This window comes from Periophthalmus magnuspinnatus, chromosome 20 (genome assembly GCF_009829125.3).
Source record: "Periophthalmus magnuspinnatus isolate fPerMag1 chromosome 20, fPerMag1.2.pri, whole genome shotgun sequence".
In the NCBI taxonomy this organism is placed as follows: domain Eukaryota; kingdom Metazoa; phylum Chordata; class Actinopteri; order Gobiiformes; family Gobiidae; genus Periophthalmus; species Periophthalmus magnuspinnatus.
Genome location: NC_047145.1, coordinates 7439089 through 7460890, shown reverse-complemented (window position 1 = coordinate 7460890; position 21802 = coordinate 7439089). Strand labels below are relative to the sequence as shown.

At 40.7% G+C, this 21802-nt stretch overlaps 1 protein-coding gene across 1 annotated transcript in view; it reads right to left on the bottom strand.

Moving 5' to 3' along the window:
* Nucleotides 1–21802, bottom strand: part of cubn (cubilin (intrinsic factor-cobalamin receptor)) — a 60553-nt gene that overhangs the window by 22663 nt on the left and 16088 nt on the right. Inside the window, exons 20-45 of the mRNA XM_033986259.2 lie at nucleotides 18395–18560; nucleotides 17614–17839; nucleotides 17240–17370; nucleotides 16537–16640; nucleotides 16360–16445; nucleotides 15584–15744; nucleotides 14852–15033; nucleotides 13710–13866; nucleotides 13216–13409; nucleotides 12221–12380; nucleotides 11198–11379; nucleotides 10400–10568; nucleotides 9497–9678; nucleotides 9070–9226; nucleotides 8565–8681; nucleotides 8374–8484; nucleotides 7496–7624; nucleotides 7289–7421; nucleotides 5938–6143; nucleotides 5217–5398; nucleotides 3684–3876; nucleotides 3056–3253; nucleotides 2744–2890; nucleotides 1979–2169; nucleotides 1075–1240; nucleotides 248–422 (exon numbers count right to left, since the gene is read on the bottom strand). Coding sequence (XP_033842150.1) covers nucleotides 248–422; nucleotides 1075–1240; nucleotides 1979–2169; nucleotides 2744–2890; nucleotides 3056–3253; nucleotides 3684–3876; nucleotides 5217–5398; nucleotides 5938–6143; nucleotides 7289–7421; nucleotides 7496–7624; nucleotides 8374–8484; nucleotides 8565–8681; nucleotides 9070–9226; nucleotides 9497–9678; nucleotides 10400–10568; nucleotides 11198–11379; nucleotides 12221–12380; nucleotides 13216–13409; nucleotides 13710–13866; nucleotides 14852–15033; nucleotides 15584–15744; nucleotides 16360–16445; nucleotides 16537–16640; nucleotides 17240–17370; nucleotides 17614–17839; nucleotides 18395–18560 — 4205 coding nt within the window. The remainder of the gene's footprint in view (nucleotides 1–247; nucleotides 423–1074; nucleotides 1241–1978; nucleotides 2170–2743; nucleotides 2891–3055; nucleotides 3254–3683; nucleotides 3877–5216; nucleotides 5399–5937; nucleotides 6144–7288; nucleotides 7422–7495; nucleotides 7625–8373; nucleotides 8485–8564; nucleotides 8682–9069; nucleotides 9227–9496; nucleotides 9679–10399; nucleotides 10569–11197; nucleotides 11380–12220; nucleotides 12381–13215; nucleotides 13410–13709; nucleotides 13867–14851; nucleotides 15034–15583; nucleotides 15745–16359; nucleotides 16446–16536; nucleotides 16641–17239; nucleotides 17371–17613; nucleotides 17840–18394; nucleotides 18561–21802) is intronic.

Sequence of the window (21802 nt, the reverse complement as noted above, 5' to 3'; positions counted from 1 at the left end):
CTTAAAATTACATTCAAGATGTAATAACAAAGAGTACATTCTAGCCAGGCAACCATTCTGAGCATATAAGACTCTGGCTTTAAATTTCATAAATATGACCTAACTGTGCCCCCAGATGCAGGTTTAATTCTTAATTACAAAAGAAATGACAGACACAAGCACAATATGTCTTAAAAACAAAGAAGACACAGATGCACTTTTTAGGTTAACAAAGCTATTTGATAAAAAGTATGAAACCCCATCATACTTAGGGGTGTGCTCTATGTAGAACTCGCCCTCAAAGTCAAGCTGCACGGCCTCTCCGTTGGGCACAGTGATGACCCACACACAGTCGATGTTCTGGGGGTAGTTCTGAGGGTACCCAGGAGATGTGATGTACCCTGGGACGTCTCCATCATGCAGCTGGATGTGACCTCCACAGGCTGCAAGAGACGAGACACGCAGGCATCACATACAGGTTTAAGCAAGGAAGGTGTTGCCTAAAGACCCAACAGCAGAACTGTTTGGGGTAGGGATTGACTTAGAACTATGAAGCTGAGTCACTGCTGTCTCAAATAATGTTTTAGCAGCTTTTATAAGGAAAAAGCAAGTAGGAGTAAACAATAGTATTTGGGGAAACAACTACTAATCAAGTAAAAGTATCGGTAACTGTCTGAAAATACCTGATCTTGTCCTTTCATGTTTTGTCTTTTCAGTTACATTAACTTTAAATTATAAATCAGATGATATGTTCAAATGATAGACATAAAAATGAGAAAAACTACATTATATCTGAAGGAGCGGTGCAAGAAACAAATGTTCAAATAAATAACAGAACAATATAAATCTTTAGTCATGTCTAGACTTATAGAGGGGAGAGTACTGTTACTGAAAACTGCTCTAAGAAGTAACTTTAAAAAGTAAAAATAAATATACCTCAGTAAAAGTAATAGTACTCTCAATCTCAGTTTGTTCGTTTTTTTTGCTCTTCAGTTCAGAAAATATTGCCAAAATGTTTTCAATTTGCGCAACCGCCTTTATTTTTGATGGCCTTGATATTTAAAAATAAAATCAAAGAATAGATAGTGACAGTACCCTGGCTGTGTGCTTCGAATATGAGCTTGAATCCGCTGGCCTCGTTGGAGCCGTCAGACTTGAAGCGCAGGTGCAGGTGGTTGTCTGTGGTCTGGAGCAGAGCAGGAGGAGAGGTCCCACAAAGGCGGGACAGCAGAGGGGCTGAGGTGTCCTGACCATTACGGAGCTGTAGCAAATAAGAACATCAACAGAAACAATTACAATCCCTGGTTCATGTTCATGTCACCTGGGCTAGCAGAATACTTTATTTGCAATTCACTGAAGGATTATGTCGTCACTAATCCTCCATTCACTAAAACGTCACCACCCACTCCTACCTGATGAAGCTGCCTGGTTGGTAGCAAAACATCAGCTTCTAAAAGTAAGTAGTGCTGAGTAAGTGCAGTTGTTTTTGTTTTACTCTTTGATTCAGTATTATTGTGCGATTTTAAGAATTCACTATCACAGTTGGTTATACAATCATGTGATATCACAATTCTATAATCTCTCCATATTTAAAATTGAGCAGTAGGACAGGTCAGAATTATATAGTGGAATTTGAGCTTTAACTGTCAAAATGCAAAATGCTTACTTGATCTGGGATATGGTTAATATCTGTGTAATTACTGGGCCTATTTACATGGAAAAAACATTGCATAAAGTTCAATGTTTTCTCTGTAAGCAAAAATAAACTTAGGTGAAATTAAAAAGCAGTGTCATTTGAAAGGGTTTAAACTCAAATGTTTATTATGGCAAGTTTGTGGAACCAATTTCAAACAAATAATGATCAGGCTCATCATCTGTGGATTTCTAAACCTCCCATACAGTTGTAGATGCCTGCACTCCGTCTGAAATTGGTACATCAGATTCTGGATGTAGTGAATTCACTCTATACTTCTTGCAGTGAGCAGTGAGTTAGCCGTACCTCCAGATAGTCCCCTGTGCTGCACTCTGTGCCAAAGCCCTGGATCTGAAAGGGGCTCTGGAAGGTCACAGACACCTTGTAGCCCGGGGTGACCATGACGTGCCAACTACAATCAGCATTTGGCCGATAGTTCTGAGGGTATAGAGGGCTGCTGAGAACGCCCCGGTCTGAGTGAAGAAGGCCCCCGCAACCTGGACACACAACATTAAAGTCAGTACACATTTAAGACAAACAAATCTATTAAATAACAAAGTGACTGGGTATTGTGCATGCTCTACAACAAGGCTCGAAAAAGAAACATGAACAATAGGTCAAATCCTCCAGCTAAGGCAGTCCTGACCAAGACTAGGTCAAGATCTGAGGATGGGTCCCTGACCATTGTACTTCAGCCGCTCACCGCTCCTGACAGGTTGTCCTAGTGAAGGATTTCCATTTGGTATATCTCTCCTTAATTTGCACTTAACTTGAATTAATAAGTAACTGCAATTTCATATTATCATGGACACTCACAATAAACTAAATATATTCACACTACAATGTAATTTAAATTTTTTTTAAAGCAAACACCATATATATATTTTGTACAGGATGAAATCAGCATTGTTTTTTTTTATTTCATAATTCCAATGGAACAATAAGTATGTATGGTAACAGTGTTTCCTTAACTACTCTATTTAAACAATGCGCTCTATAATCTGCTCTTTAAAGTGCAACTCACACATATTTTTCACTCATTTACTGTTATACAGTACAGCTGGATCTGACCTCTGGAGTAGGATGCGTTGAAGCCTCTGCCGCTCACACTGCTGTCAGAGGAGAAGTGGATATACATGGAGTCTCCAGAGGAGTGCAGAGAGCCGGGCACCTCTCTCCCACACACAGTGGCCAGGATGGGGGACAGGGTGGTGGGACCTGGGGGCACGGACATTACAACTATCAAATTCAGGCCTGCCAAAATGATTTATTTACTTAAATTTTACTAGTTTTTACTTATTTTAATCCTTTTCTACTAAAATAATCCAGATTTTTGTGCTTCTGATTAGTAAACAATGAGTAAATATAAAGATATTCCCTGACCGTCATAGAAGATCAGGCTGTCAAAATAGCAGTTAGGATAGTCCTCAATGTCCATATAGAGCAGGTTGAATTCCACAGTGGAGTCAGGTGAGCGGATGATCCAGGTGCACTCTTCGTTGTGGGGGTAGGGCGCAGGCCAGCCTGGGGAGAACAGGAAGCCTGGAGTGTCCCCGGTGGTCAAGCTGCCTCCACACGCACCTGACAGAACACAGGACAGAAGTTAGTCAAAAGAAAAACATTTTTTCATGCCTTTCCCTTAAGCAGGTGGTCAGCCTGAACTAAATATCAACTTATGCTGGAGATTTCAGACAAGTATGTAATATACTTCTAGTTATAAATTACACAAACAATAAATTAATCTGATCGCTAAATGTTTGTCATTGTTTTCTTTTTTTCCGTATTTTTGTGAATTTTCTCCATACTAATTTTATGTTTAATTTGTAGCACATTTAACATTTCCACATACTCAACTCAACACCACTTACCATACTACCATCTTATCTACCTTTCTTCCCTACCTGATATCAACCCTATATCCCCACCCCATCTTTATCTTTATTTAGTGAAACGGTTCATCCTGTAACATGGAACAAGAATAAAATTGGCTACCACAGACAAGACTCCTGACCTGGAGGTATGGTGGGCGGGGGCCCAGTGTTCTGCACGGCCCTCCACTCAATAAGGAAACCCCGTCCCCCCACCACCGTGTCGGACATGAAGAGCAGAGTGACGGTGCTGCCGGAGCTGCGCACAGGAGGAGGCAGGCGCAGGCCACAGAACACACCCAGAGGGTAGTAGTGCTCCGTGGGGCCGTCGAATATCTGTACACACACAACAAATAGTGGCAGGACAGAATTTTTACAAAATGTGAGCGAGAGTCCACAAGAACGAGATGAGACAAGATCCACAATAATTGGATCAATTCACAATTTTGGTTATATGATTTTTTATTAGTTAGATATTTTTACATATCGAGTTGTGGCTGAATTTATATTATATTTATAGACAGAATTTCTAGGTGCAGCCAGGGGCTGGAGGGGGTCTGGTTTGGGAACCACAGGATTTCATCTCTGCTGTTTGCAGATGATGTTGTCCTGATGGCTTCATCAAGCCAGGACCTGCAGCAGGCACTGGGGCAGTTTGCAGCCGACTGTGAAGCAGCTGGGATGAGAATCAGCTCCTCCAAATCCGAGGCCATGGTTCTCGACCAGAAAAAGGTGATTTGCTCTCTCCGGGTGGGTGGTGAGTCTCTGCCTCAAGTGGAGGAGTTCAAGTATCTCGGGGTCTTGTTCACGAGTGAGGGAAGGATGAAGTGTGAGATTGACAGGTGGATCGGTGCAGCGTCTGCAGTGATGCGGTCGCTGTATCGGTCCGTTGTGGTAAAGAAGGAGCTAAGTCCAAAGGCAAAGCTCTCGATTTGCCGGTCAATCTATGTTCCTACCCTCACCTATGGTCATGAGCTCTGGGTAATGACCGAAAGGACAAGGTCGCGGATACAAGCGGCTGAAATGGGTTTCTTCCGTAGGGTGGTCGGGCGCACCCTTAGGGTCACGCAGGAGGAGCTTGGAGTAGAGCCACTGCTCCTACACGTCGAGAGGAACCAGTTGAGGTGGCTCGGGCATCTGCTCAGGATGCCTCCTGGACGCCTCCCTAGGGAGGTGTTCTGGGCATGTCCCACCAGGAGGAGGCTCCAGGGAAGACCCAGGACACATTGGAGGGACTATGTCTCTAGGCTGGCCTGGGAACGCCTTGGGGTCCCACTGGAGGAGCTGGAGGATGTGTCTGGGGTGAGAGAAGTCTGGGAGTCCCTGCTTAGACTTTTGCCCCCACGACCCGGCCCGGATAAGCGGAAGAAAATGGATGGATGGATGGAGTTGTGGCTGTATTTTATGTGTTGTTCGCCACACAGAAAGACCCCGTGCCACCCCAGAATCAAACCCAGAAGCTTCTCGCTGTAAGGTGAGAGCACTAAACACTTTACCACCACGCCAATGGTCTAAACTACAGGGTTAGCAGTTTTTACACAGAGTCCCCATGGAGACACAAGGACATTTACATCTCTGCATAGGACAAAACCCTGAATACTTTTGTAATGTTCCAGTGATGAATGGTCTATTGCTTTAGTTGATCAAACTGTTTTAGCTTTTTAGATTTGTCTTACTTTGAGGTGGTCATAGAAGCAGTCAGCCAGGTCCTCAATGTCGATGTCCAAGAAGCGGATCTCCACCAGGCTGTCCCCATCCACGGTGATGGTCCACTTGTAGTGTGCGTTGTAGGGATAGGTCCTGGGGTAGAGTGGGGATGCGATCTGGCCCTCCTCCCCAGTCACATCATTACCATACACTGGGCACACACAAAGGAGCTGTTAAATTGTCAATCTAATATGGAAAAGTTCAACACCACCCTCACAATACAATACAAAATGACTCAATTCACCCACTAAACCAGCACCATTCGGCACAGCAAGTAAAGGGTTCATGTGTTGCTTTCACAGTTCCCAAAAAGGCCTGGGCTCTGCTATATCCAAACAGAAATATAGTGTAAATGTAAATAAAATTAAGGTATATTATAAGTTACACTACCAGTCAAAAGTTTAGACACACCCTCGAATTTAAATATTTTTCACCTATGCTCATTTGTGTTTCTTTTATTACTGACAGAAAGATGTGCTAGTTTTTGTTTCATGTGGACAGGTCCAGTAATTACAGAGATATTAACTTTTTTCCCCATTCGAAAGATATATTTTGTTTTCAATTGCTAATCGCTATGACAACAATCTTACATCTTTCTCAAACACACGGATAGGTTAAGAATGTTAAGATCTTATGTGAAAAATGAAACCCTTCACTCCATGGAGTTCTATATGCTCTGTATGGACTTACAGTGTGAGAAGGTGGCTCTGAAACCGGCTCCACTGACTGCTCCATCAGACACAAACTTGACCCAGAGCACGTGTCCCACCACAGAGGTGTAGTTTGAAGGCAGAGAGTCGCCACAGAAGCGGCCCACTAGCAGCCCTGTGGAGTTCCCCTCTCGGATCTCCAGAAAGTCACTGCCACAGCCGGAGCCGCCCTGCAGGCTGAACACACTGCACACAAACATAAAGTGTACCATAAACCTCAGGGCCGTCTTAAGGTATCAGTAGGTCCCAGCTTGAGAGATCCTGGAGGTCCCCCTTAAATGGCTTTAATACATCATAAAAATGATTATTAAAACTACTGTACTAGTAGTACTACAATGAAATTATCCAAATTTGCCAAATTGTTACCAAATCAAAACTGCAAAGGAATTAGCATCTATTTTTCAAGAAAAGTCTAAATGAAACTGATGTGCATTTTAAAGCAGTCATTATGCAAAATGGACTTTTCAGAGCTTTTAACCACATTATAATTGTTTTTCCTGTTATTTACCTTTTCAAAGTTGTACTTGGAGTGATTTCTGCATGTTTGAGCAATCTTTAATCGCTTATTTTCGAGGTGACATATTGCCGATCAACCCCAGTTTTCATTGCCACCAGCATAGTCTACTGCTCTGTACTTATTTTCTTCAATTTTATTTTCTTAATCCTACATGTAGGATTCATCAGCGCCGCTTAGTCATTTTGGTACAAATTATGAGATGTGCTTGCCTGGTAAATCCAGAATGATATCACTCTGTATTTTTTATACCGATTGTATCTAGGTTGATGGAGGAAATTGTGTAAAGCTAAAAATTTCATACCTTACCTTAAGTAATTAAAATGCATAATAATTATTTTCAGATCTAAGTTTCCTCATAAAAAAACCCAAAAAACAACAAACAAACAAACAAACAAAAAACAACAGGAGTTCAACTTATCTCAAAAAGAAAACACTCTGTTACACTGTGTGATGGCAATACAGAAAGTGCTCCACTGTGTTTTTCAACTCCATACACCTTCACTAGAATCATTTTGATAGTTGCAGCCCTGGAATTGCCAATCTCTAGTGAACAAAAGGTAAGGTAAAAGGTAAAAGGTAGCCGTTACCTTGAAAACTACCACTACATGACATCACAATGAGGAACAGAGCATTTTAAGGAGATGTAGACAGACTAAAAATAAAGAGTTACTTAAAAATGTGTGAAACAAAACACAGCTGCAGAATGTTTTTGACATACCAGAAGTAACAAGAGTGAATTATAAAGAGTGAATTATAATGACATCATTAATAATAATAATACAGGACCTTTAACATTTGACCAAAGCTGTCTTACATGAAGGAGAGCTGGAGATGGTTGCCAGGAGAGCTCCTGATGGTCCATACACACTCCACATTGGGGGGGTAGGGGTCTGGGTAGTTGGGACTGTTGAAGGCTCCTGTCTCCATGACCATGTCCCCTCCGCAGCCTGGGGATAGCACAGGACAGCTCAGGACAGGGTGTTACAGGAGGGACACAGATAAGTGACAGCACATGACTCACTGGAGGTGGAGGCCGTGTATGCAGCTCTGAAGCCCTTGTATGACACAGAGCTGTCAGTGATGAAGGAGACCACCAGGGCATTACTGAAGGAGGTGACCGGGTGAGGGACCTCTCTGCCACAGTAAGAACCTGGGATAGAAGGATCAAAGTTATGTAGAGTGATACTGGAAAAAATGAATATCTGGATACTCTTGGGATTTTTCCACTAGCAATGATCCGATGATATTTTTGCAATCCATCAGAAATACACTCTGCCTGTACATAAGGACTGCACAATTTATTAGATACATATTAATATCGCAACATTGGATGATGCAATAATTGTTAATGCGAGAAAATATATTTTAATGATTTTCCTTGCTTCTGTTGGTCTTGGTTTAGACTCTGTTAAGTTTATATTTTGACAGTTTGACTAATAAATGCAAGCATGCACTTTTTCCATTTTAAAGAACCTGTACCCAATTTTTCCATGAATTTGAGTAAAATTTGCTTTGCCTCAGTACAGATATATTCTATAAGCAGCTGTTGAGGTCAAAAAGTTAGCTGTGTGCTGTCTGCATCTAATTATAAAGCATTTTATTGTCCAATAATCAGGAAGTGTTTGTTAGCATGCTAGTTTATTGCATGACAAAACTCCGCTTTGGTCTCTGATACTGTGAAAAGTCCTTATAAACTCATTCATTTCGAGCATCCTAATTATTTAACGTAATAAGGACAGTACTTAACTTTGGACCACAAAGAGTTTAAAATTAACTACCGGTAGTTTTTAAGGCAGTAAAAATCAGGTAGAGCACCTTTAAGGAGTTGATTCTATGAATACTTAGCAATATACATTTTCAAAAACAGAATTGTGTAATTGTGTCTGAGAAATGACATACCCACAATAGGAGCCTGGTAGTTGTCTCCATCCTTGATCTGCACTGCATCGTGGGAGCAGTTTGGGTGAAACTCCAGCTCAAAGTCGGTGAAAGACAGGGTCACATGGTTGACTGGGACATACATGTGCACGGATCAGCATGCTTTCTATATCCTTATCCACGTTGTTATTATTTATGCTAGTCAGACTCACAGGGCTCCATGGCTTTGATGATCCAGCTGCAGGTGAGGTTTGAACCATACTGTGCCGGGTAACGTGGTGATGCTATAGCCCCGCCCACATCATCCGTCATGATGGAGGCTCCACAGGCTGGGACAAAAATCAAATATAATACAAAATCTTCCATTGCTTAAAAGTCCTATATTGCACAAAATTGATGCAATGCAGGATTTTTAAACTGTTTAGAGTGCAGCTGACTTAAAGTGCATATGACAAGTTAGAGTGCTAGTTTACCTAAAACATAGTCATTAATAGTAAAATGTTAAGATTTTACTATTTTTTGTGAAGTTTATTATTTTACTTCCTGGTTGGACACAGGCAGCAGATATGACATGTAGAGATAATTCCAAACAAGCATAATATTAACAAGAGCCAAAATCCATTGAAATTACACAACAGTTATTCTAGCTCATTCTAAATGTACTTGTACTCCTTTTCATGATAAACTTGTGTTGAAGTGAAGCAGATGGAGCGTTACCCTCAGAGAAGTAAGCCCTGAAGCCGCGGTGGTTTCTGCTGGAGTCGGACCTGAACCGGACAAAGATGGTGTTGGAGGTGGAGGTGATGGGGGAAGGGAGGGTGGAACCACAGATGTGAGCCAGTAGAGGGGAAGAGAGGGTGGGGCCATCATGGATCTGCAAGGTACACAAGATACATGAGAGGAGGAGAGGAAGAGAGGAGGAGAAGGGAGAACAGGCTGGGCTCATCATGAATCTGGAGGGAACAAAAGATACATGACCCAGAGGAGAGGAGAGTTAGGTATGGTTTTAGTCCCAATTTAGACTCAGTTTAGATCCTTGAGTTTACTTTATTTTTGTGCTAGTCCAAATGGTAATGAAAACTGGTTTCCATTGAAATAAAAACATGATCGTGGGTCCAATGACGTCTGGACTTATTTGCCTGACCTCCACATAGTCCCAGGTGCAGCTGCTGTGGAACTCGATGTCCAAGTCAGAGAAGTTGAGGAGCACGCGGTGGTTGGGGTCCACACTGATGACCCAGGAGCAGTCCACATTGTTGGGGTAAGAGCCAGGATACGAGGGGGAGTGAATCTCTCCAGCAGGAGCAGTGATAGGGCCCCCACAGCCTGACACAAGCAAGGAGCACAATGTTTAGGTTTTGTCCATTATATTATTATTCTGTGTTTTTCTATTCGACTGTATTTGTCAAGGGGTCTTAAAAACTGGTGTAAGGTGAGATTTTACAAGGCACTTTTGAGAGCAAATGGTATGGAAATAGAAAGTCAAAACCATACTTTAGAACATTCTCTGTCGAAATAGATAAGTTAAGATAAGTTTAATGCCATTATGAGTATTATTCCATGTATTCTGTATTTCCATGGAAACAAACAGGAGGATGCCTTGCTTTAGGCACAATAAGAGTCAGCTTTGTGGAAATGCAAGCCCATTCACAATAAGCACACATTTTATTTTATTTTATTTTTTTTGCATATGTGCATATGACTGAAAGTAATTAATTATTAATAATTATTCTGCACTTTTCTTTTTTATGTTCATTTTATGATTTATATTGTGATTTTAATGTCTTTCTCATTCTGTAAAACACTTTGAATTACTTGTGTACGAATTGTGTTATACAAATAAACTTGCCGTGCCTAATATTAGAAACAGAGAAAGCTAGAGAATTACAATGCTAAAATTTGACATATCTTAGTCTACTAAACTAGCTGTAATTTTGCCAACTTTTTCCTTATCTTACTGTACATTCTTGTTCATTTCAATGAGCTATGCAGTAAGCAAGGTAAGTGAACCTGTATATTGATAACAGCTGGTCAGAATGTACTGTACCTCCAGGGACCTCCACCCAACTGGCGTTGAAGCCCCTTCCGCTGACGTACTGGTCGGACTTGAAGAGCACAGTGACGGTGTTGCCGGTGCTGGACACCTGCATGGGGCTGGAGGTGGTGCTGCACAGTCTGGCCAGCCGAGGAGCCTGTAGGTCTGGGCCTCCATACACCTGAGAGAGGGTCAGATGATCAAACCTTTTCTGTCATGTGAGCTGCTGTTGTTTTTGTGTGTTTTGTATGTTTTGACAATTTAGGCAGCAGTTAGCGATGAAATTTTGTCAATGATACTTTGTAGATGATGTCATGAACATTCCCTGGAGGCGTGAGGCACTGCTTTTCTCCAAATTTATTGTCTTAATCTGTGATGCATGTTGGCAGCGTTGCGTAGTCACTTAGGTACCAAAAAAAAATATCTGCTGTTCGCTAATGTGATGTGCAGCTATCCTGTGTTATGATGACGTTTCCGTGATGTCAGCTCCCATTGAGGACCACAGTTTCTAACGCAGGCGTCAGCAGACTTGTTTCTTTTCTGAAGTCCTTTTAGATGAATGATGCTGTTGTATGTAAATTATAATGTAATGATCCACATGTGTCATAGGTTATAACTATATAGCAGACACAACTGGAATATGTCTTGGGCTTTCTATTTGAAGTTACTGAAAGTCAATGAAATGAGAGTAGATCTGTAAGTGTGCACTTTTATCTTGTATTGTTTTGTTTACTCTTGTCTTAGTGAATCCCTTTGTTGCACAAGAATGTAAAGTAAAAGTGAGTAGCAGACAGTGTGTCAGAAGTTCACCTCCAGCTTGTCATAGTTACAGTCTGCGTGGTACTCTACGTCAAACTCATGGATGGTGATGGTGATGCTGCTGCCAGTTGCCGTGGTGATGTACCACACACACTCGCGGTTGTCCTGGTACTTGTCTGGGTAACCGGGGCTGTGGAAGGAGCCAGCTGGTCCATGGAGCTCTCCACCACAACCTGTAGACAAGAACATGGAACTAACAGGCTCAAAAGTATGGAGGGAGAGTCCAAAGAGTCTGACATAACAGGATTTATTGATACTTTACAGCTGATGTCATCAACTTTCCCTGGGGGTGTGATACTAACTGTAGGCACTGCTCTGTCTGACGTTCTGCTAGACTTCAAAGCTTTTTTTTAACACAAGAACAACTGACTTAGTTGGAACTACAACAGATGAGCTGATTTGTGCTGTTAAACTAGTCCCTCTCAAATAACACTATAGTCACAATAGCTAGCAGTTAGTCACTCTCACCTCTTGTTGAAAATCAAACACCTAACAGTGGTAATAATCCAGTTTAATATGTTGTTTAAGTAAAAAGTGAGAAGAGGCTAGAGTAGTGCCTCTTATGTTTCATGTTTACATAAATCTCTGAGGATCGGTGAACCTGCTGCTACAGTAAATGTTTAAAAACATTTAATTAATCAACTAAATATCTAGATATTTACAAGGATTTATATGAGACAACAGGAGAAATGAGATGGCTATTTTATGGGTTTTACCCATAAAATTCTGTATGTTTAGAACCTGATTTTCAGGTAATGTCTTGCTGTTGCCAGCATGTTCAAAAAGCAGTTTAAATGAGGCTAAAAACAATAGCTGACAGCATTGATGTAATTTAGCTTTGCACGTCATTTGGGTAGATGTATAGATATATAGTAGATGTAGTAGTGATTTTAGATAGATGAGTGACCATGCAACAGTTACACTTATTTTGTACTTTTTCACCTATTACTCCAACACAATTCTGCATATTTTTGAGCTCATCATAAAATATTTATAAAGTCAAATTAGACTCACCAATCTGGGACCAGAGCATCTGAAATCCAGTGCGTGTCACTGAGCTGTCACTCCTGAAGACCACAGTGAGGGCAGAGGTGGTGGTGAAGCCTGGAGCGGGAAGGGCATCGCCACAGAATGTACCCAGCAGAGGGGCCTGGGAGTTTGGCCCGTTGTATAACTGTGACAGGTGACAACAACAAGTGAGGTACAATATATAATCAACTGCCAGATACCAAGACTTAAACCAGTAAGGGGTTAAAGTGCATATGACAGGTTAGACTACTTATTTCACTAAAACATAGTTAACATGAGTATAATTACGTTTTTAATACACAATCTTTCCTACTTTTTTATATTTTCATGCAGTTTATGATTTAGTTTATGATCTATTTTTTGGTAAAGTAATTCCATGGTCAAGGCTCAAAACTAATGAAAGTCTAATGAAAAACAAAACCAAAAATCAGGGTTAAATCAGGGTTTAAACCAAGGGTGTCCAAACTATGGCCCGGGGGCCAAATGCGGCCCTCAGACCAATTTTTTATTGGCCCTTAGGCCTTCAGGCGAACTGGCCCAATTGATCATAATCAGTACTTTTTACAGCAAATTTGAGTAATCCTAAATAACACCACATTACATTGTCATACAGACCTAACATTAATATTTCAAGCCTTATTTAAAGTATGAAGTCAAAACTATGTTAAATACACCCATCTGAATTATCCACTGTATTGACTACTGGCCCTCCACGTCGAATATTTTTCAAGATATGGCCCTCGGTGGAAAGAGTTTGGGCACCCCCGGTTTAAACTCTCAGAAAAATGTCTTCCTTGTCCACATTAATGACATAGGTAGAGGTATTGCGTTTTAGCACTTATCAACACTTGCTGTATTTTTGTACATTTCCTGTCAATGTTTTTCCTACAAACTGCCACTTAACTGATGTGATGAATATGATAAATATTGACCACAGAAAACTATCAAATAACTGCAATAAAAAACCTTGATGACCTCACCTTGACATAGTCGTGGCTGCAGGAGTACCCTGACGTGCCCTCAAGCTGGAAGTCGATGAAGGAGTAGCTGACGTTGTTCCCAGAGGTGGCCAGGATGGTCCAGGTGCAGTAGGTGTTCAGAGGGTATTCATTGGGGAAGTTTAGGGATTCCAGGACCCCTCTGTACTGGTTCTCTATTCGCATCCCACTGCAGTCTGAAACAGGCAGCAACTCATCTGTTATTGGGCTGAGTGGAGAGTACAATGTAACAACTCATTTAAATATTTAGAGTATATATTTTAGTTGAATATGATAATTTGGATCTTGTTTTGGAACAGATTCTATCACATAATCCTTACATAAAGAAACTACAAATTCTTATATTACACAATTAAAGAAATTGTGTTTTTAATTTTCATTGTGTATTGAGCATCAAGTATCAATCAAATCTGTCTCCTTTGTACCAAATTAAGTTTGTAACTGTACTGATATAAAATAAATTTCGTTGTTCTTACTGGTGGAGTATGAGGCAAGGAAGCCGCCCATGCTCACACTGCTGTCTGTCCTCAGTTTAACATATAGCTGGTTCTTGGAGGAGGAGATGGGGCTGGGGATCTGACTGCCACACAGATGAGCCAGCTGAGGCGCAGTGCTGCTGTGTCCATCATACACCTGCAACATATAAAACATTGGTTTTACATAGTGCCTTTCAGGGGAACTCGAAGATGCTTCACAGTATTGAACACAAAACAAGGACAGGACAAGTAGTGAGGAAGCAGTCAGTGAGGTGGTGGGCAATGTTACGGAGGTGGAGCAAAGCAGCCTTGGTGATGTGGCTGATGTGAGGGTGAAATTTTGTGCAGAGATGAGATTTGAGGCTGATGATGATGACGTGTTTTCAATGACAATACAGACGTATATATTTTTCCAAATCACACTGTCGGCAGAAGAGGAACTACAATTCAGGTAATGACTCTTCATTTAGGAATAGGTTTTTAATTGTTTTATTTTGAACTGTAATAATCCAATTAAAGTAAAATGATTGGTTGAATAAGTGAGTTTGCAAAAAACTTCAATCCAGTGAGGTGTGTAATTAAAATGTAAGTCAAATCAATTTCAAACAAAGTATATTATCCCATTCATCCTTTTGAAAATGTACCTAACTTTATCTTTATTGATATGAAAAAAAGGTTTTTGGGCAGTTTTTCAAAACAGTTACCTGTTATTGCAAATGAGCTCATGACCATTTATATGATCAGTAAAAATCTGACAACCCAGTAATTAGATCTGATTTTGGTATGTGTTTAGAGAGAGAAGAAACAACATCTAGTGACATGTGTCAGTGAATCCGTGGATTTTTTGAGTAACTGTTGTATTTAGAAGACAAAGTACAATGTATTTTAAACATTTTCTCTTTCATTTTGGTCACATTAATTTTCTCTTTTTGCATAATTTTCTTCGTCCAAACCTGCACAGGTGTGAACAATCACAAAGAAATCAGATTGCTCACATCAGATGGAACTGTTTACAGGACATTTCAATAACCTAATTAGGCCAAAATATAATATCTGATTTTTGGTGTACATGTAAACATAGCCACTGTTAGATCTGTGCTCAGTCATAACTAGCGACATTGGTTCAGTGAAGTCGTACGTACAGCGAGGTAATCAAAGTCACAGTTGATGGAGCTCTCCAGGTGGAAGTCGGAGAAGCTGAGCAGGAGCTGGCTGCCCGGGCTGGTTCTCAGACTCCAGTAGCACTCTGCATTGGGGTGGTAGGGCAGAGGGTAGTTTGGAGAGGAGAAGCCCCCTGAGGCCGAGAACATAGTGCCTCCACAGCCTGAAGAACACAACAAAGGAAAAGCTCAGAGTTAGACCATGTTTAATAAATAGCTGCCTTCAAAATGACAGGCCTGTACCTGACTTTTAATTCCTCTAGTTCAGGAAAACACCGTGTGTGTTGTAAAAGCAGCTATTTGTGAACTAAATGAGCCTGAATGATATGCTTGTTTGATATTATACAAGCCTATTTGTGGAATGAGAACCATTAAAATAGTAAGTAATTAATAAATCAGATATGAAAAGTAAAAAAGGATTTTCTTTTAAAGCAGATTTTTTTCCTTTTCAAAACCATTAACCAAACTGAAGAAGTGGCAAAACATCTTCGCTCCTACAACTTTTTGTCCAGTTGACAGATTTTACTTTTGGATTTTACCATAGTAAAAGTAGTACTTCCCTACACTGACTTATCAGAACTAACCCAATGAAGTATAGGTCTACCATAAATGTAAACCAGTACATACATATGTATACCTGGGAGTGTTTAAGCCATATGCTTCAAAGCCATCAGTCAACAAAAATAAATAAAGTGCCAACATTCTTCCACTGACCGCTCTGTGTGCCATCCCAGTGTGCTGTGAATCCTCTCCGTGTCACCGTGGCGTCCGAGTGGAATCGGACCCACAGCCGGTTGCTATGGGAAAGCAGCACTGGGGGCCTGTTTGTGCCACACCACTTCCCAATCAGAGGAGAGGTTTCATATCCACCATCCCTGAAACAAACAAACAAAATGAAAAGAAAATGTAACCTTGTGGGACGTAACAATATCCATGACATGGTAAGGCATCATCACAATAGCAGCCCAAATTTAGGGTTATGGTTCAGAATTAATTAATTATCGTTGAAAAATGCCCTGTTTGTATTTTTGCACAGTTTGTCTTTTTGCACTTATTGGGTGACAGTAGCTCAGTTGGTGTGGAGTGTTTGTCCACATCTGAAGGTTTGCGGTTCGAGTCACACTTTTGACACAAACATCATTGGTTCCTGGATGTAAAGCCCTTTGAGTGCCTTTAAGATGGAAAAGCGATATATATATAAAAAATGTGACCATTTACCATTATTGTAGCACTACTTTTTGAAACTGTACACAACACAAAATTATTATTATTATTATTATTATTATTACTATTTGTCTTATGTGTGCACATACTTGTGAAATTTAAACTCGTGGCGTATTGTGGCATAAGATTTTGTCCCATCCCTAATTACTGTCTAATCAAATAGCATCAAATTAGTGTTGGTAGCAGCACTCAAACAGAACAAAGGATTTATAAAGTCCAAAGTCTAGGGTATCTATGGGTTTTTCAAAACAGTTATAGTGCCTCACCTGATCTCCACAAAGTCAAAGATACAGGACGGTGGGGCGCCCTCTAGCTCAAAGTCTGTGAAGTTCAACATGATCTGCAGGTTCACCTGGAACAGAACAGACACCAGCAGTGGTCACTTTTGGTCACTTTATAACAGTCTTCTAGTGTAATGTCTGATAAAATATTGTTTTTCAAACCGGCACAGTGATGGTGAAGAAGCAGTCCCTTGAATTGGGGTAATAACTGGGGTAGTTTGGGGAGAAGAAGGAGCCGGTGGATGAGGTGAAGGACTCACTACAATCTGAGAACATATTTAAACATGTCACCATACACAAGTCCACTGCTCGTACTTCGCTGTAGATATTAGAGCTATATTCTATGCATTATCTGCAAACATGCACTATGCAACCTTTCTGGTAAGGGGTGCACACTGCTTATCTCCTACTTGCCATGGAGAATCTACCCAGAATGTTCCACAGTATAGTATTAAGCTTATCTATCTTAGTTTTTTTCCCCAAAAAATACCTTAATAAACACACATTCCCATCTCCACAGATATAACTTGGCCCTGTGCCATCACCTGTCTCCTTCCAGGTAAAGCAATAAGACAAGCAGATTTTGCTTGTCTTCTCCACCAGAGAACTTAAATAGTCTATCTTTAATTCCTTTTTCAACTACTCATTTATTAGTTAAAAATAAACAGTACAGAGCATAATAAATAATAAATACTTTTGAATCTATTTTAAAAGGTACACTTAGCCCAATAAGACCTTTGAGTTATGGACACATTTGTTTACAAATCAATTTTCAAGATATAATTTAGGTAAATATAGGAGAAAAATAGCTAGTTTTAATGTATAGTCCAAATATAAGTCATTGAGGCGTGTTGCTGTGCTGTACCAGTGGTGGCGTTGATGGACACGTATCGAGCGGAGAAGCCCTCACTGGACAGGCTGGTGTCGGACACAAAGAGAAGGGTGAGCAGGTTGTCCGTGCTAGTGACAGAGGGGGGCACGGAGCGACCACAGTACCTGAACACAGGAGCAGAACAGATCTTACAATCTGAAGCTCAGGTGATGTTTCAAGAAGTCACATTTATAGAGTGCTTTTTCTACCTTTGGGGGGGGGGGCAAGGTGGGTTAAGTGTCTTGAATTTGAAAAAAACAAAACAAATATCGACAGCTAAAATCCTGCTACTGGTTCACAGCACTGGACTCCCATTTAATATTGAAGACATCAGCTGCTAAGTATCAATAAGTACATAATAGAGGTACCGTCCGAGTTTGGTGCCGGTCTCCACAGTGCCATTGTCATAGAGCTCCACGTAATCCAAATTGCAGTTGGTGTGGTACTCCAGGTTGAAGGAGTCGAAGGAGAGGCGAATCAGGCTCCCAGGGGACACACTGATGAACCAGGTGCAGTTAGCTCCATGGGGGTAGGTGTTGGGGTGACCCGGGCTCACGATCACTCCGGTTGGGCTGGTCATGGTGGCTCCACAACCTGAAGGCAATGCAGTACTTCAATATACTAGCATACTACTACTTCATCTATACATTTAGTGAGGAAATACATTAGGAAATCCTTTTTGTAAAATGGTGGTTGCTTTTTGATCGCATGGATGCCCTTCTTGTTCCCATGATTGTGACTGGTCGTGGGTGAAGTAGGTGGTGTCTTGGCATGGCTTCAAGTAGAATTAAAAATTAAATTAACTTTTTTGCTCTTAGTAACACTGTCTAGTGTTCCTAGTGTTTGTTGGACAATTTTACTGCAAAGTAGGTACATTTGCAGCTTTGTATTCAAAAACAGTTAAAACCTGGAGTGGTTAATGGAATTTCAAGTACTTAGTAACATCACAGAGGATTTCCCCTGATTATAGCCAAGTGTTTCTGAATACAAGCACTTGGCTGCAGGGGCGGAGTTTGAAATGTGGATACCTGTTAGACCAAGATGCTTCGATGCTGGTTTTAGTATCGCTAGTATTTGATTTTGAATATGTTTGAGAACCCTACAACCTAGTAGACACTGCCCCAGAATCATGCTGCCTGAGCCGCTTACCTTCTATAGCACGGCCGTAGTCTGCCAGGAAGCCGTGGTTGCTAACAGAGGAGTCGGTCTGAAAGCGCACGAACAGGGACCTTTGGGTGGACTGGAGCCTGGGTGGCATATCAGTCCCACAGAACGTCCCAAGGAGAGGGGAGCTGGACGAGGAGCCGTCACGGACCTGAGACCACAAACAAATACTGGAGTAGTCTTCTTCTGAGCATCACCAAAATCTGCAGCTAAACAGTATGTACAGAATAGATGTAAAGACTAAAGAAGTGGATATAGGAGAGACAAGCAATGTTCCCTCTAATTTCTCACGAGTCTGAGCACACACACAAACTCCCTGAGCAGTCCCATGGACCACTGTGAGCGACATCAGACGTGCGCACTGTGGTCATCAGACGTGCGCACTGTGGTCATCAGACGTGCGCACTGTGGTCATGCTGCATCGCATCCATCCAAGTTAAATGGTTTATTAAAAGAATCAAATTACCGCAGTTACATTTCTGTTATAAGACTTTTAATTAAGTGCTTTAGCCACTTATACAATGAAAATGACAAAAAATCTTGCTCATGACCTGTGTAGTATGTTAATGCTATTGGAAGTATAAATATTTAATTTTAACTATGGCAAAACATGAGCTTCCAACCAAACCAAGACAACTGTAAACTCCAATGTTGAAAACACACTTAACATTTTTATTATAAAGCTCTGACTTGTATTATGAGTATAGGCCATTGTGTGAAGCTTTTGCTGTGACTGAGTGAGATTGTCCTACTGTGTCTGGGAGACAGTCCGTTAACTCTTTTTCAGTATATGACACAATCATTTGATTTTTACAACTCATAAACTAGTGACAGTCAATGACCAATACACACTGAGAGGAATCTGTATCTGCACAGCTGCTCTATTACTGTACATTTACATAACAAAACACAATATATAATGTGTATTTGTATATAAAATATATTCAAAACAAGTGGTATGGGTCAAAATAAATATATATTTACAAACCACACACTGCAAACAGTGAACAAACACACACACACTTCAAAATGTCAACAAACACACACTGGAAACTAAAAATATACTGTACATGTGACAGTGTGACAGTCATTCTGTGACAGAGGTTGGAGGATCGAGTCCCGCTCGGACCAAATTCTGTCATTGTGTCCTTAGGCAAGACACTTCACCCAAGTGGTGTGTGCGTGATGATTGGTGGTGGTCGGGGGGGGGGCGCAGATTGGTATGAGCTAATGCTAATGATTACACATAATACACATTTGACCCACAATTAAGTCAACAGCAGAATAAACCACGCTTACCGATCAGGAACAGCATCCAGTCCATCAAATCATAAGGTCCTCTGCTCTTGAGTCCATCAAGTCCATCTTCACTCGGTTCCACGAACCTGGTCGCGTACTTCCTTTGTTTTGTCCGTTTCGACGGCAATAAAAGGCAATGGCAATAAAAGTCTTCCGATTCTGATTCTGATTAAAACGCAAAACTGCTGCAAAACAGTGCGTAAAATTGCGTAATTTTACGCGCGGATCTTTGCCCGAGGGCGGGCCGTCGGAATGTTCAGGGGTTAAACACTTAGCATCATCAGCGAGTTTTCACTCCCGTCGGCCACATCGGCTAAAACTCTGGTAGCGGGACATGAGGAGCCTGTCAATGACGTGGATAAACTGCGCAAATACGTCTGTGAATCACATAATTGTCTGGAGCAGCTCGTCCCCGGTCACACTCACTGACTCACATTGAAAAATAGCGCAGAATGAATTGTTGTGTGTTTATTTTATTTTCAACTCCGGTTCGATATTTTTTGTGCGCAGCACAAATTTTCTGTGCGCGGAGACCGTGTCAGCAGTGCGCAATTGCGCAGTTTAGAGGGAACAGTGGTCAGGCGTCTCTATTTTTAACAAATTTGATACCTGTTAACGGTAAAGAGGGGAATATACTGTCATTTGTTTAGCTAAAAATACAGAAAACCTTGTACATAACGAGCATAAGGCAAAAATACACCAGCAGAAGTCCCTGAGAATATATAGTGACCCATACGTGGGTAGAGAATTGACCATGTTTAGCGCTCTTTTCACAATGTAAAACCATGACAACAAACCTAAAATTAAATCAAAACAAGCAAACCGCTGTCATGGTAACCAGATACATTCCATGGTTGCTAATAGTTGCATATATAAGCCCCTACATTCCGATTTTCTGCCATTTTCTCTGCGCTCGGAGAGAGAAGCTAAACTAAGCTAATAGCATCAAGCTAATCGGCTAATTCTTCGTTTCTTTTTCAGCGGATCTTGAACTGAGCGGGCCTCATATTCAACCACTTCAGCTCTCAGCATGTCCCAGGTCAGATGACTTTACTTTTTTACTTTACTTTACCTACGTTTAGACATTTAATTTATGTACAAAATATAAAATATATTCTGTTTAACGCTAGTAGTTATTAGCTAACTGTGAGAGTCAAATGTTGCTCCCTTGATGTCCGTGCAAATTGGTTATAGTTGGCCACAAATTGTATTAACAAATTTCTTGAGTTATTCTTAATCTTATTAAGTAGTAAAGAGTATTTATACTAAACAAAAATGTTCAGATCATTTTATATTGTCAACATAAACCTTTTGTCATTTGTTGACTGCTACTTCACACTAAATATTAAGTTGAAGTAAAGATACGGTTGTTCAAAAAGTAAAATGTAACTGAGTACTACACATCTCTGCTTATAGACTTCCTCACAGTGGGAAAAGTCATAGGTGCAGGGCTGGTGAGGCTTCTATTCATTCAACATAAGTGACATCATAATAATTGTGATAGGCCTGCTCTAGACTTAATGTGGGTTATGGGTCAGGTTCTCTATTTTTATCAAATTTGATACCTGTTAATGGTAACGAAGGGAATATATTGTCATTTGTTTAGCTATAGTTAAGAAAACCTTGCATATAATGAGCATAAGGCAAAAATACACCAGCAGAAGTCCCTGAGATTATATAGTGACCCACACGTGAGTCAAGAATTGACAATGTTTAGCGCTCTTTTCACAATGTAAAACCATAACAACACACCTAAAATTAAATCAAAACAAGCTAAACCTCTGTCATGGTAACCAGATACATTCCATGGTTGCTAATAGTTGCATATATAAGCCCCTACATTCCGATTTTCTGCCATTTTCTCTCTGCGCTCGGAGAAGCTAAACTAAGCTAACTAGCTAATAGCATCAAGCTAATCGGCTAATTCTTCGTTTGTTTTTCAGCAGATCTTGAACTCAACGGCCTCATATTCAACCACTTCAGCTCTCAGCATGTCCCAGGTCAGATGACTTTACTTTTTTACTATACTTTACCTATGTTTAGACATTTAATTTATGTACAAAATATTAAATACATTCTGTTTAACGCTAATAA